The 15,615-nt window shown below is 39.2% G+C and overlaps 1 protein-coding gene across 1 annotated transcript; it reads left to right on the top strand.

Moving 5' to 3' along the window:
- The first annotated feature begins 8,727 nt into the window (after positions 1-8,727).
- LOC120775647 lies at positions 8,728-15,075 on the top strand. The gene is made up of 10 exons (XM_040105902.1): positions 8,728-9,603; positions 9,663-9,888; positions 9,945-10,366; positions 10,428-10,579; positions 10,648-10,864; positions 11,624-11,785; positions 11,855-12,043; positions 12,103-12,984; positions 14,461-14,684; positions 14,796-15,075. The coding sequence occupies exons 1-10, from the start codon at positions 8,773-8,775 to the stop codon at positions 14,968-14,970; spliced, it is 3,480 nt and encodes a 1,159-aa protein (XP_039961836.1). The 5' UTR covers positions 8,728-8,772; the 3' UTR covers positions 14,971-15,075.
- The last annotated feature ends 540 nt before the right edge of the window (positions 15,076-15,615 follow it).

Here is a 15,615-nt window from a genome sequence, read left to right as displayed (position 1 = left end):
GACAATTAGGACAAAAGCCGCCCGCCCCAAGCAGCATTAACCAACGATTTCTTTTCGTAACTTTTTCAAAAGTAGTTTTATGCCCAAAAATGAGTAGATATTTTTATAACGATTCCAATGTTTTGTTGCCAATGGAATCACGGCTATGGTATCATTGAAATATTTCAGAAGTGTTTTGCAGAGTTTACTTTGTCAATAACACATGTACTTCAGTAAGTAGTGAAGGTCGTGAGTTCATCAATAATTGGCTCATAGGAGCCGTTCATCCACTTCTGTTGTTGACTATAACATTGAAAATTTAAAGAAACATTCCTGAAAATCATTATATTAGCATCAGAGATAGCAGAGGATCTTAATATCTCTTATGGCTGAATTCATCACATTTCAGTTATTTGGTTAATACCTCGGATCGTGTCAACGTTAAGCTCTACCAAAAAATATAGAAACGATATCGGGTAGCGATAGCAAAAGAGATGTTTGACAACGTACCTAAGACCCCTACATTCGTCGAATGTATCATTAGTGCTGACAAGACGTGGGTTTATGTATATGACGTCGAAGCCGTCAAATTATTAGTAAATTATGGATGTATCAGTGAGAATGTCATCAAAATAAGCATTCTTCATTTTGGATACTTATTAATCCGAAATTTACTAGATATACGATTATTTTTTTGTCATCTAAGCCGTTAACCGGTTAACTGTTGAAAATATTTTTATGTTAGTGGCCGCTATTTAAATTTTTTATTCAACGAAAGTGTGAAGTGATGTCACTAGTTTAAATTAAATTTTATTATTTCCATAAAATAATTAAAATGGTAACCCTCTGTTTAAAAGTAGTTAATATTTTTTTTTGTTTACGAAATAAGAATTAAAGCTATTTTTTATCGCGAGTAGCCGCCGTTTCGGTCTATTTAATATACATAGGTAAGTGGTGCCACTTTTTTTGTAAATGGTAAAAAATTATTATGTTTACAATGATAATAAATTATGTTATATTAATAAATATAGGTAACGGCGTCGTCTGTTTAAAAATAATTTACTAAAATCTTCCAATTATAAAGAAACAAAATTTTAGAAAAAGTTAATATTATTTTTATAGAGGGTTGCCGCCTGTTTGTCTTTAAAAAATTTTGTTAGAAAAATTAAGTGTTGACAAAGTTTTTGCAATGGAATTTAATGGAGTTTAGATTAAGTTAGATGGCTGATCCCTCAAAATGGTGGAGGAATCACACTTAGACTGTTCGTTCAATGCTTTGTGAAGCCGAATGAAATACCCCAGTGGCTAGATACTAGCTAACGGCAAAGCGTCCTGAACCTATCACAAATCTGCTAAGGTTTTTTATGTATATATTTTTCATATCACCAAAATGTATGATTCCGAGGTGTTTTTGCCATGTTCTGGCAAAAGCGGGACATTCGAAGAGGAAGCGTTGAGATGACTATATGTCATCTTTTTTGGAATAACTAAAGCATCCAATAATATACTCAATCTTACTGCACTGCATGAATCCCGATGGAACAGTGTCCAGTTAAAATTCCTATAAACAATGAAAGGTAAAACTTGCTAAGATCGCAGAGCTCCGTAGACGTCTTCCGATTTAACTTGTAGGTGACCAGCTTTTGCTGAGCTAGCCTGAGGCCCAGCGGTCCAGTAGCAAGCCAAAGCAAGCCTACCCGTTCCCATTCTACAGTTTATAAGACTGAAGTACTGTCCTGTCCTAGCAAGCTCATAAGGTTTACAGTATCCCTCAATATCGCTGTAGCCAGGCACCCAAACCAATATAACCTTAAAGTAGCTTGCTGTTGCAGATAAAGAATCTAGACACGCCTATACCAGTCCTGAGCGCACAGTGAGCGAGCTAAAGGCTAACATCGCTATCGGAGTATTTAGTCACTACACTGAAGAAAGCTGCGCGCTGGAGCAGTATATATACTGCTACTTTTATGGCAGCTACATCCGCTTTGAAGACGCTGCAAGAAGCCTAAAACTGAACATGTCATAAAGTTCGCCTCCCCAAACACCATTGGAAGCAGTGATCCATCCGAGTCCTCCTCTCACATGCATTTAATAGAGTTTACTGTTGAAAATATTTTTAAGAAAAGTTGCCAACTGTAGAATATTTCGGATATTGGATGAAATAATTTGAAATATTTTGAAGAATAGTTGTCTCAAAAAACAAATATTGTAATATTTGCATACAGTGGAGATATTTATGAAGTAGGACGAGACCGCACAACTCCGTTGCTCTCTCAATGGAATTTCCATAAAAAACTTTCTTAATATACATAAACACACTGGAGACACTTAAAGTATTCAGCAGTATTGCGCGATTTAAATAAAAAAAGCTGAAGTAGCAGTTCCTTGTATTACCACCTAGGCTCCCTAGAAAAAAAAGTCTATGATCTATGACAGACTGAAAGTCCACAGCTTTTTTTCACGATTTTTTATTCCACATATCGACTTGTCTAGCTTTTCTATTCAATTTTTTGTCGTCAGTCAATTTGTGTGGAACAAACCGTGCACACACCTTTCGTAAACCCAAATGTTCGGTCAAAATGCGATAAGTCGATGTTTTGGAGATGTTCAATTCCATTTCCACAAATTTCAATGATGATTTTTGATGAATTCACAAAGTCGATGGAATTTCCGGTGATTATGGATTTTGATTGGCCCACATGTTGATCGTCATTTGTGTCCTCACGACTACTTTGAAAACGTTGAAACCACTTATGCACTCTACTATGGGATAGGCAATCATCGTCAACTGGTTTCATCAATTGAAACGTAAAATTGAAAGGTATAAGTTTTACCAATTTTAAAACAAAATGTTGTTAATGTTGGCTCTTTGTTCGAAGCTCATTTTCTCACCGATAACACAAACATACTGACACTTAAAAAGCAATAACCTCACTTCCAATCCATGAAATGTCATGAAATTCTCACTGAACAATCGATAAAGACAGCAGATTCTAACGCACAAGTCGACATATAGATGGCGCCACCAGGGGGCGCTAGTTTTAAAAAGGCCGGTTTGCTTTGGAAATCACTTTGTATATAATAAAATATTTTTTCCACAAATAATAATATTTTTCTTTTCATTTCAGCACTTCAATTCCAGTGTTCAGTGGTGAGTACACATTAATTGAAATACATATATATAAACACAATTTATTAAAAGTGGTCAGCGACCACACTACAATACATGAAATCACTATACTATGAGCAAAACTAGTAAGACTTTGTTTATAATTTTAAAATTCATCATTTATTCTTCGAAATCTATATCGTCCACCTCAAAGTAATTCTCCTTGGCCTCAGTGCACTTGTGCCAACGTTTTTCCAAATCCTCGAAATAGTTGTTAAAGCTAATTTCCGCAACATTCTTCAACGCTGGTAGTGTTTCACATTTATTGTCTTCAATTGCCTCAAAACTGTTTCTCCGGACCGGTCGTTTTTGTTTGCTGAATACCCAGAGCTAAATAAGACGAATACGGTGTTTGCGGCACGATATTGGTTGAAAACTCACGAAAAATCAATGCAGTATGCGACGGTGCATTATCGTGTTGCAAAAACTAAGACTTGTCTGTCCATAATTCCGACCTCTTTTTACTAATAGCTTCGCGCAAACTACGCATGTAACTAAAGTAGTGTTATATGTTGACAGTTTGGCCGGTCGGAAGGAGGTCAGAGTGCTCCACACCTCGATAATCGAAGAAACCTGTCAAAATAACATCGATTTTAGACCAGCTTTGACGTGGTTTTTTCGACTTCGGCTCACCTTTGCCACGATATTCGGCCGATTAATCGTCTTTTTCCGGGTCTTAAGCGTAGATTCATAACTCATCGCCAATAGTAATGCGTTTAATGACATCCTGGTAGTCAGAAGGCATTATTTCACAAACGTTAACCCGACGCTGTTTTTCGAAAGAATTGAGTGACTGTGGAACCAATCGTGCTTTCACTTTTCTTAGGGCCAAATGGTTTTCACTGATCATTCCGATATTCTAGCGATGCTAGTAAGATTCCTGAATGTGCTTAGAAAAACGATTTCAATTAAAAAGTCTTACTATTTTTTGCCCTCAGTATGCATGAATTTTTATATTTCTAAATTGCACCTGAGTAATATCGTTTCAATAAAAAAATGTCTAAATGTGCGCAAATAATTTTTCACGCCACAACTATTTTACTTTTCATTTTTCTAAAATATGATTTAGTGTTTAATATGGCGTTGCTAACGGAGCATAGTTTTGTCGCAAGCCAAAATATTTCTAATATTCCGTTACCGTTGAATGCGCACATGTATGGGAATGCAAGTATATGTATGTGTGTGTGATGGTATGTTTTTAGTATTTGTGCAGAAATCAATTATTTACACTCAAAAAAATGGATTGTAAAAAATTGCCAATTCGCGCTAAACGCCGGTGGAATGCAATTATTTATGCACTGGTGAGCATGCATGTTAGCATACCGACGTACCATATACCGTTATGCAGGCCCATAAAACGAAAAGCTTTGAAAATTTTACGTCGGTATGACAACCCCGAACATAATATTTAATTGAATTCTAGTATCTTTCCTTGTGAACGCTTTGCCTCTTCTCGAAGCCAAATAAATAAATGGAAAACAATTTTGGTGGAAATTAAAATGGGTACAAAATATCGGAAAAACCAGCGCGTAATTTAAATTAAATTTTTTTAATAAACAAAATAAAGTTTTTGAAAAATTTAAATTGTTTTCAAAATTATCTAACTTTACAATTCGGAAAAAATTGTTAACGTTTTATACTAAATTTGTCGTTGAGTGATTTGCGTGACGAAGTTCGAACTTTGTTTGTTTTCAGATTTAGACCAGTATTTCCCGTTTGTATATCAATATTCTCTTGTTCAATATGATAAACCCTATTATTCGGTAAAAGTGGGGTTCAATAAGCGATGCGCCATTTTTATACACTAGGTATCGTAAAACCTTTATATCTTTATATTACCTTTCATTGCTGTGTTCAAACCATTTGGTGTCCGTGATGAAACTACATATCTCCGTTATGCTTTTTGTAGATACACATTTAAGGTTAGGTATCTGATGAATTGGCGGAGTTCTGTGACTGGTTTCAAATGGACCTGGGCAGTCACAGATGAAGTGTAAAACCGGTTTCTTACTCGAACTTGCTGGTGCGAGAAGTGTTATTATAAAGAAGACCGATTTTTAACGCATGTTCTCTAAGTGGCCAATGACCAGTTATAGTAGCTGTAAGTCTGTATATATTTTTCCTGGACCTACATATATAATAAGTCACCAGTTTTTGTCTTGTCATATTATGGCCATATTTGTTTCGCTATATGGCCTTTGATTTCAGATTATATTCTGAGTTAAACATTCATTTTCGTGGCACTCGAAGTGTAACCAAAGCCATAAATTCGGTTTGAAAAATTACTTCTATTTATTTTAAAGGAAAAAATGTGCGAAAATAATCATAAATTCACTTTTGCTCGATATGACCACCTTTTGCCTCAACTATGGCCTTGAGACGGTCAAAAAACGAATCGCAAGCTGTCCGAATGTAACTTGCCGGTATTTTGGCCCACTCACGGACAATGGATTTCTTCAGCATCTCGAGACTGGTGTATTTTTTAATTCGGACCTTTCCCTCCAAAATGGCTCAGAGAGAATAATCCATTGGATTCGCATCTGGTGAATTCGAGAGCCATTGTATGGTCGTAATGAAGTTCGGAACGTTGTTTTCCAGCCATTCTTGGTTCACTCGCGCTTTGTGAGACGGTGCTGAGTCTCATTGAAACGTCTATGGTTTGCGACCGAAATGTTGGTTTGCCAACGGCTTCAAAGCAGCCTTCAGAACACTTTCCCGATAATATGTCGCATTTACTTTGACGCCAGACTCGATGAAAACAATTGGAGAGCGCCCATCTGCGGTGACAGCGCCCAAACCATTATTTGTGGCGGGAGCAGGCTCCTGGTGGCCAACCGATGACTTAGATTCTCGTATGAACGGTCGGTCAAGTAAACCCTATCGTTTTGAGAGTTTACGAATTGCTTAATTGGAAAAATTTATTCGTCAGAAAACACAATGTTCGGAATTTGACCGCTTTCGGCCAAGCGAAACAACTGCTTCGCTCTCTCAAGTCTTACTTGTTGTTGCTTCGGTGTGAGATCATGGGCCTTTTGGAACTTGTAAGGCTTGACCTTGTGCTCATTTTTTAATATGCGTCGGATACTGCGATCGGATATTTTCAGTTCTTTAGCCATTTTATTGGAACTCCGTCGTGGATTTCGCTCAAGTCGCTTCTTCACTTTCCGAACCATCTCACGTGACGTTGCAGTCTTTTGATGACCATCTACATGGCGTTTTGCTGCTACCAGTATTATTGTAACGAGTGATGGTGCGATAAACAAAAACTTTATTCATATTAAGGTGTTTGAGCTCACGAACAATTATTGGATGTGATTTTCCAGCAAAATATTAAGCAATCACACTATTACGTTTGAATTCCATCGCTGATCACTTTTTTTTGCGTTCACTTTTGGCAAAACGCTTTTGTAGACTTGTGAACAATACTCCGGACTGTCATTCAGCAAATTTATAAATAGCTAATTCCAGTGCGACAGCTGCGCGAACGGTCTGAAGTTGGTTACACTTCGGACCCTGTAACTCGGATTCGTCTAGATGGGCTCCTGAGGTGGAGAACTGGTCTGCTTTTTTGTTGCTGAAAAAGTTTCTCTAACGGAAACGCAAGTTATATACAAGTTGAGTTGGACCACCAGTGAGCTTAAAGCCTCCTTACATTTGTTTACTACATACACTGGAATTGATCTTTGTCGAGGACAAAGCTAGTAAGGCGGCTTGCTATCTGTCTATACTACGGAAATTATTCCACAGTGATTCTCTATGCCTAGTACATTAGCTCAGAAAATGAATGCTGAGTTTAGTAGACGGAAAGATATAGAAATATCAAGTTTTGTATCTATCTCGACCCCAGATATTTTGATATGGCCAACAGAGCGAGGTAAATTGTAATTGAGGTATTTTGGTTTTTTTCGTGAATAGTATCAGTTCTATCTTATTAGAGTTAACTCCTATTGTTCCCCTAATGTTTTTGGAAGCAATCAACCCATAAACCATTAAACCTATAACGTCTGCATTAGCGACTGCTTTCAGTCTGCTGCGTTTAAATGAAGCAGCCCACCATTAAGGGCCACAACCTATAAAAACGGAAAAAGAACACCACCTTCAGGAGTTCCACTGCTTACATAACTTGTTCGTGTCGCTGAACGGTGTGATGTTATAACAATTACATATGTTCATAAGCTTCGATCCATCTGCATACAAAGGAAGTGTTTTGCCATTTCTCAACAGTCGGGTCTTTTTAAGAACTGTTAGACAGTTTAATCGTTATTGCTTTAGCGGTCCTAGTAAGACTTGGAACTACAAGCTCAAATCTTCCTGGATAAAACCCAACGTTCCAATTAAATATGTTTGAAATCACACAATATCTTCTGTCTCATAAGATGTGACACGTATTCTGTAGGTGTGTTAAATAACTTTTTTAACCTGCCTTACTACTAATAAAAGGTGAACCCTTTCGAGGCTCCCTACTTTTTTTAAAGAAAAAAAATAGCAACTTCAAATTTAATGAGAAATGTTTATTTGTATTCGAAAGAATATTCTTTAGCATTTATCTTTTGATTATTATCTTTTTTAAACCTTGACCGCGGCTACGTCTCAGTTATTCAATCCGTTAAATCCAATGTTCTGCTCCAAGGCCTGAATCGAATCAGGATTGCCCGCATAGACCTTAGATTTAACATATTTCTACAGAAAATGGTCTAAGGGTGTGATATCACACATCTGAGTGCCCAAAATTGAAATTTTCTGCTCACCGAAGTGTTCTCTCAATAAATCCATTGATTTGTTGGATGTGTTGAAAGTGGAGCAGCCTTATTGAAATCAAATGTCTTGGAACTTTTCAAGAGCTCATAGATCGAAACAATGTCGCTTGGGAAGGTCGAGCGGTTTCAATTCAAGCTGTATTTTGTTGACGAAGCACGCGAAACACATTCTCTTGGGAATGCGAGTTTTTGTAATAAAGTTTGAAAATTTGCAATTGTTGTTCAGGCATAAGTCTTGATGAAGTAATTCATCATTCATCTATCCGAAGCTTATATTTTCTGATTATTCTTCGCGTAGCTATCTTAGTAAGTTCGTCAGCCTTTTCTATCATCTAATTAAGTGAAAGAATTGTATTGTTACTTTGGTTCAGTGAACTACTTTCGCTGATATCGGATTTGCTTCATATCGCGAGAAGTGGTTTACCAGAAATGTTAGATTACGAAGCCTCTTCATGAACCAGAATATTTAGTGGACCTAGATCTCCATATACCAGGTACGGATAACCTTATTTTAGCATAAGTCTTATTTCTGTAAAGTCTGATTAAAAAATGAGCGGGTCAAAAATCAGTAACTTAGAGGAAAGCAAACAGAAAAGCCGCTGTAATTCGCGATAGCCAACGCATCGTGAATGAAATCAGATCTAACGCGAAGATAATGAAAGGAATGTAAAAATTACATAGCAACGCAAGCAAAAGGATATCCGATATTTATTTACTTCTCAACAACAAGGTAACCATGGTCGGGAATGTTGCTAAGCTATTTCGCGCTTCCTGCAGACTATCGATCAAATAATTTTACATAACTACGGGTAAAGACGCTACTAAAGACACATTCGCAACAGTTTACCGCAAATAAATAAATTAAATATGAAATTCTTTTTGAAAAAATGTCTGCGCACAAAGCCCGAAGAGATGAAACCTGGCGCCATACTGGACGCCGTCATTTCACAATCTTCGCCAACGGCCAACAAATGTCTACTTTACAAGCTCGCAGACTACAAACGTGGCGGCGATCTCATTGATGCACTCAACAGTGGCGGTCTGGTCGCCGTGGAGCAACTGATACGCGAGCAGTTCGGCATCTTCATGTATAATGATGGCAAAGGTCAAGTAATCAATCGCGCTGAATTTCTACGCTGGAAATATCGCGATCATACTGAGGTAACCATACCGATTGAGGCATCACTCTCGCGTCACGATCCACTTGGCAAGTGGGAGGACCACAAAGCCTGCTGGCAAATGCAGTTTCGTGGCGCACTTGGCGAGAGTCTACTACATGTGCTTATCATATGCGATTCCAAGATACATACGAAGTTGGCGCGTGTACTGATACGCGTCTTTCCGAATCTCGCACAAGACGTGATGGAAGGTGAGGAGTATTTGGGTGCTAGTGCGTTACATCTGGCGATTGCCTACAGTAATAATGAACTCGTGGCCGATCTCATCGAAGCAGGCGCAGATATAAATCAACGTGCAATCGGTAGTTTCTTCTTGCCGCGTGATCAGCAGCGCCGCAATCCAGCCAAATCGACGGATTACGAGGGTCTTGCTTATTTGGGTGAATATCCACTGGCTTGGGCGGCTTGCTGCGCCAATGAGAGCGTATATAACTTATTGCTGGATTGCGGTGCTGATCCGGATGCGCAAGATTCCTTCGGAAATATGATACTACATATGGTGGTTGTGTGCGACAAGTTGGTGAGTTCGTTGTTTGATTGGTTAGAGTGGTACCTTCTTAATAATTTCACACCGTCCAGGATATGTTCGGTTATGCGTTGCGTCACCCTAAAACGCCAGCCAAGAATGGTATTGCTAATCACAGTGGCCTAACACCATTGACCCTGTCGTGCAAATTGGGTCGCGCAGAGGTCTTCCGCGAGATGTTGGAGCTTTCGGCACGTGAGTTCTGGCGTTACAGCAATATCACCTGCTCGGGCTATCCACTGAATGCTTTAGATACTTTGTTACCAGACGGACGCACAAGTGAGTGTCTGCCAAAGTCAATCTTCACATTTTTTGAAGATTTTCGTATTCTTCAGATTGGAACTCCGCACTTTTTATCATATTGAACGGCACAAAAGAGGAACACTTGGATATGTTGGATGGCGGTATCATACAACGTTTGCTGGAGGAGAAGTGGAAAACATTTGCTCAGAATCAGTTCTTAAAGCGCCTACTCATTCTGCTTGTTCACTTGCTTTGTCTCTCGGTCTCGGTTTATATGCGTCCTGCGCATGTAGCCGACGATGATGAAGACGAGGTAGCTACAAGTGGCACCACTTCGAAAGACGCAAAAACGCTTGAGCTCGCAGAAGAGACGGAAGACGAAGAGTACGATGTGCAGACTATAGTGCGCTATTGCGCAGAGTTTGGTACTATTGTGGGCGTCCTGAGCTATGTTATCTTCCAGCAGGGTGATGAGATAAAAAATCAAGGACTACCGGCGTTTCTTAAACAATTAGTGAGTTCGATTGTTTATTGAATTTAGGGAAGTTGTATTGACTCACTTCTATTACCTGCAGACCCATGCACCGGCCAAGGCTATATTTCTTGTTTCTAACTTGATGATTCTCGCCTGCATACCTTTCCGTTTGATGGGCGATACAGACACTGAGGAGGCCATACTTATTTTTGCTGTGCCAGGGAGCTGGTTTTTGTTAATGTTCTTTGCAGGGTAAGTTTTCGTTGTGTGATTTAGTATTTTGTTCAAAAATTAGTTTTTTTTCTTATGTCTGTTCTTAGTGCCATTCGTCTGACAGGTCCCTTTGTGACCATGATTTACTCTATGATAACCGGTGACATGTTCACTTTTGGCATTATATACTGCATTGTCTTGTGTGGTTTTTCACAAGCTTTCTATTTTCTCTACAAGGGACATCCACAGATTCAGTCGACTATGTTCAATACCTTCCCGAGTACATGGATGGCATTGTTTCAAACAACACTGGGTGATTATAATGTAAGTTGGTTGGTAATTAATGGAATTTTTTGTGGTACGTTTTGGAGGTTAAGGTAGTCACTAATACTTTCAGTGAGGTTTACTTCTAGTAACACTGTGGAACATTTTTGGGATTATTGTCTGGGGGGTGAGAAATTCCAAGTCAGGGTGATTGTACCAGGTCAGTATAGTAAAACTCTCAAAGGGTTTGGCGTTCGTATGTGTCAGTTTTTTTTATGACCTCTTAAATTTTTTCCTTATCTTGATGTTTTTTCGCTTAGTTGCAACATTTTGGCAAAAACGTAGTTTGTTTTTTGTTTCTTTGTTTTTTTTTTTTGTTTTATGTTAAACTACGATCTTAGCTCTTAGTTCTGATTAAGGATCAAGTTTAAAGGGAGGATGTATCTAGGCATTGAACCATTTATATAAATTCTTATGAAGGAACCAATGAAATGGAATCCTTTATTTGGTCCATATATTCTGTGCATAAGATAGTATCCCATAGAACAAATCTCGAACAGACGACCTTGGAATTGAGCCGAAACTTTTAACATTTCAAGACTTCAAGATTTCTAAGTTTGTATATGGAAAAAATTACTCTCGATGTAGCCTTTCTATAGGTTATTATTTCTGCTCCTGTTTCGTTACATTGTCCAAGCTTTAGCTTTAAAATTGGGAAAGATTATTAATTAACTCCTGAGAGAATTTATTTTTGAGTAAGACTTCTCTCTCAATATATTTTTAATATTATTACGTATATTCTCTCAATTCGATCTCAAGTATCCCGACTTGAATAACACAACGTATCCGAACTTATCGAAAACAGTGTTTGTCATCTTTATGATTTTTGTGCCTATACTTTTACTAAACATGTTAATCGCTATGATGGGCAATACATACGCACAAGTGATTGAGCGTTCCGAGAAAGAGTGGATGAAACAGGTAAAGCTTTAAACTTTACCGGAGGATAATATATATTTATACTACACAATCCTTTTCGTTATGGCTTAGTGGGCTAAAATTGTAGTCACTTTGGAACGTGCTGTGCCGCAGGCCGATGCAAAAAATTATTTGGAAGCCTATTCCATACCACTCGGACCGATAGATGATTCCGGTTACGAGGTGCGCGGTGTAATGGTTATCAAGAGTAAAGCGAAGACCCGTGCCAAGCAACGAAAAGGCGCTGTATCAAATTGGAAAGTGAGTTGAAGACTTATTTTGGTTCAGCACAACGTCTTTAAATCCCCGTAATCTTGCAGCGTGTTGGTCGTGTAACGCTGAATGCTTTGAAGAAACGCGGTATGACGGGTGAACAAATGCGGCGCCTGATGTGGGGACGCGCCTCCATCTCCAGTCCGATTAAAATTACCAAAAAGAAGCTTAAGGACCCTTACAATTTAAATCCACAAAGTGATCTTACCAACGCTATGGATATGCTGTCCTTCGCTAACGATCCAGCCTCGAGTTCAGGTCTGCAACTACGAACTTCACTCACTGACACTGGTGCAGATGGTATGACCACACAACAACAACAGCAAAATCAAAAGCCTGCACCCGATCCGCTACGCGATTTGATCTTTCTTGCCGATCGACGTCCTGAAGTGCATGATCCACAGTACTTTGTCGGACTACAACAGTTGGCTAATCAAGCTTTGGATTTGGTAGAGCAGACAATGGGCATGCATCCGATACCGACACCAGCCACGAATGCGTTGCTGTTGTCGGCAGCAGCGGCCACAACGACCGCAGGCGCTGTAACTATACAAATAGCAGGCTCCGTTGACCCAACTGTTTTGACAACAACAACAGCAGCTACAAATAGTGCCGCAGCAGCAGCAGTAGCTGCGCCTACCGATGATTTGGTTACGCCGCTCAGTGCGAACTTGACTACACTTTTCCAGGATCCGAAGGATGTTGTTGATCCACAAAAGTTAGAGGAATTCTTGAAAATGCTTGCCGATATCGAGACGGAGGAGAGCGATGGTGGTGGTAGACCAATTTTGGGTAAACTATCGCTTTCGCGTCGGACAAAGAGCGCCTTGTCGAAGGCTCAAATTAAAAAGGAATCGATTGGTGGCAGTCCACTCAAGCTGATTCCCTCAGTATGGTCGCATAATTTGCCACAGCCGGAAGAAGAACCGGTGAGTTTGAGTGTAATATTTATATAAGAAGGGCATAGAAGGTAGAAGCTCGTCACTGCGGTTGAGGTTATGAAATTACTCCTATATATTTCTTTGTACCTTCATATTGAGATTTATATAAGACTGATCTGGAGCTGGGCGTAAATTATATGTCTTTTTAAAATTCGGTGAGGTAGATGTCATCAAAGATTTTTGATATCACTTGTATATCTTAATATGATTAAGTTATATTACGTTAGGTCGCAGTGTTGATCCGAAATGGGTGGATCTCACTTGGACAGGTATTCGTGTTTTGTGATACCCATAAAATCCGAAAGCGATCACCAGTTTCTCATAGATCGACATAGTGTTTTGAGCTTACCACAGATTTATTCAGGAAGTTAATATCAATCAGATCAACTTCGCTAGGTTCTATCATGATATTTCAATCTCTGTCTGTGACAGCCTGATAATAATAGCAAAGTGACAAGATAATTAACCTTACCTTCCTCTATACAGTTTTGGTAAAGAACATCAGACGAAATTATTAGCCACGTCGCGGGTGAACCTATTGGGCAGTGTTTGGATAAACCTGACAAGAACAAGTACTTCCGAGGACCTCTCACGTTTCATTTTGACTGGACCTAATAACAGCAAGTATTTCAGGGAACCTCTTATGTTTCGGTCTGAGCCAGAAAAATTTCATAGTCTAAGAAGTTCTTATTGTTAACCAGCGCAAGACGAGATCACTGGAGGTCCATAGGTCCATCTGAGAACAGAAGAGTACATCTAAAACCGACACTATTCCGATCGAACGAAATTGGTGTAAAGATGCCTTTCCTAGCAAGCTCATAAGCATTGCAGTTTCCGACGATTTGAAGATAGACAGGCGAGCTCACAGCCAATATAGCCGCTCGGCTATAGGAATACACACTTCTGTGTAGAAAGCTTAGACTTCGGAGAATATGTACATATCTGTTATCTTGTTGGCAACCCCTTGGCTTGAAATAGTGGTCTGGTAGCCTTAACAGACGAAGAGATTCCAACAATAGACCGTATTCAAAACCAGATTTATGCTTCTACATCATCAGACTCAGTTGAGATGACAATGGACCTCGTCCTCATTCAAGTGAAGTTTACTATTTTTTGGGCTGGTTAAAAGCCTTCAAAAAAGGAGTACTGATCCTCAATAAGATCCATTTACATATAAATCGTCCTTCAGGACAGATAGTCATTACCTTCGTCATACTTCAATGGACCGATAACCCAATTATAATATTTTTACTATTACCAAAACCCCTACCCGGTACACAAAGGCTGTTACAAACCTAATTTAATTATCTTTGATATCACAAAATTTTCTGGTATTGGGTGATTCCTGGAAATTACTCAACCAAATAAAATGTTTCGCTCATCGTTGAGAATGCATATTACATTTTTCTAATGTATTGCTCCACCGAAGGGATTGACCTTATTTTCTAACCCTACAACTTTTAGGAATTCAATTTCGAAGCCGCACTGGCCGAAGAGCATACACTCACCATCGAACAGGAGGCCGAGGTGGAAACGGAAACCGGCAATGAGCGTGACGACAGCGAAGACTGCCCGACCGTTGAGGAGGTGCATGCGACGATGAAACAATTTCACCTGCGTAAGCGGCAATACCAGCAGGACGATGCAGCGCGACGCGCAAAAAGCGCACGCATCAAGCGCAAAAATAGGTCAGTAGCGATAATGAAGCATTTCCAGTGTTTTTCTATGCACATTTCGATTTTTCTGGCTGAGGCAACAAAATTCACTTAAATTTCCCGTCATTTATTCTATACGCACAGAATTTCGCCCGAGCAGTCCCATGACGCGGACGACGGCAAATCAACACACCCTCGAGGTGCCTCAGCACCAGGCCGCAAGCAAACGGTGAACGAACGCTTATCACCGCCGGATCCGCTAGAGCCGTGGAGTACGCGCGAATTGCAAAATATCAACAAAATATTGGCGCGAAAGTGAAAACGCAAGCACACACACACATGCACACATTAATTTTGCAATATATCGTCTATGTATGTGTATTTGTAGTTGTAGCGGAAAATACAAAATTGCTGTAAACCGTTAGCTCGTTTATTTACGGCTTTTTGCACAGTTTAATTTTTGGTTTCGAAAATTTGCCAACGCCATTGGTGTTATTATTCGTGTGTAACGGTGAAAATTGCAGTTTTAGTCCGAATGATGGCAAAAAATTGTGTATTTTTGGTAATATAACGGCACTTGCATAAATGTATTTGTTGAAACAAAAAATTGATATTTTAAGCGTAAACTGGTGAAAAAGCACACTTCCATGTTAATGCTGGCGTTTATGTCATACCATTTTGTTGTTGAAAAACCAAATACAAATGTATGTACTTACATACAAACACTTTCATGTACGCCAACCTAAAATATATAACGGGTGCTTTTTTTGAGGTTTGCAAGTTTACTACCAAAATAATGGTCCAGTTAGCGTGACCCATCGCAAGTTAATGCATCGCGTGCTCCATCCAATATTCGTTGACATCGAGGAAGACGCTAATGAGTCCATCCACCGTCGCGAGCACCGATTGGAGTGCCACTTTTTGGAAGATCTTGTGGCAGGATTTTGGTTTGCGGGCTTACAAA

The sequence above is a fragment of the Bactrocera tryoni genome, chromosome 4, assembly GCF_016617805.1.
Source record: "Bactrocera tryoni isolate S06 chromosome 4, CSIRO_BtryS06_freeze2, whole genome shotgun sequence".
Lineage (NCBI taxonomy): Eukaryota > Metazoa > Arthropoda > Insecta > Diptera > Tephritidae > Bactrocera > Bactrocera tryoni.
This window is presented reverse-complemented; position numbering and strand designations above follow the sequence as displayed.

What these genes read in the sequence shown, in the direction of transcription:
- LOC120775647 (XM_040105902.1), top strand. Translation starts at nt 8,773, where the DNA reads ATGAAATTCTTTTTGAAAAAATGTCTGCGCACAAAGCCCGAAGAGATG. An exon ending in GCGCTGTATCAAATTGGAAA is followed by an intron (nt 12,044 to 12,102) that starts GTGAGTTGAAGA and finishes GTAATCTTGCAG; the next exon opens with CGTGTTGGTCGTGTAACGCT. An exon ending in CACAGCCGGAAGAAGAACCG is followed by an intron (nt 12,985 to 14,460) that starts GTGAGTTTGAGT and finishes TACAACTTTTAG; the next exon opens with GAATTCAATTTCGAAGCCGC.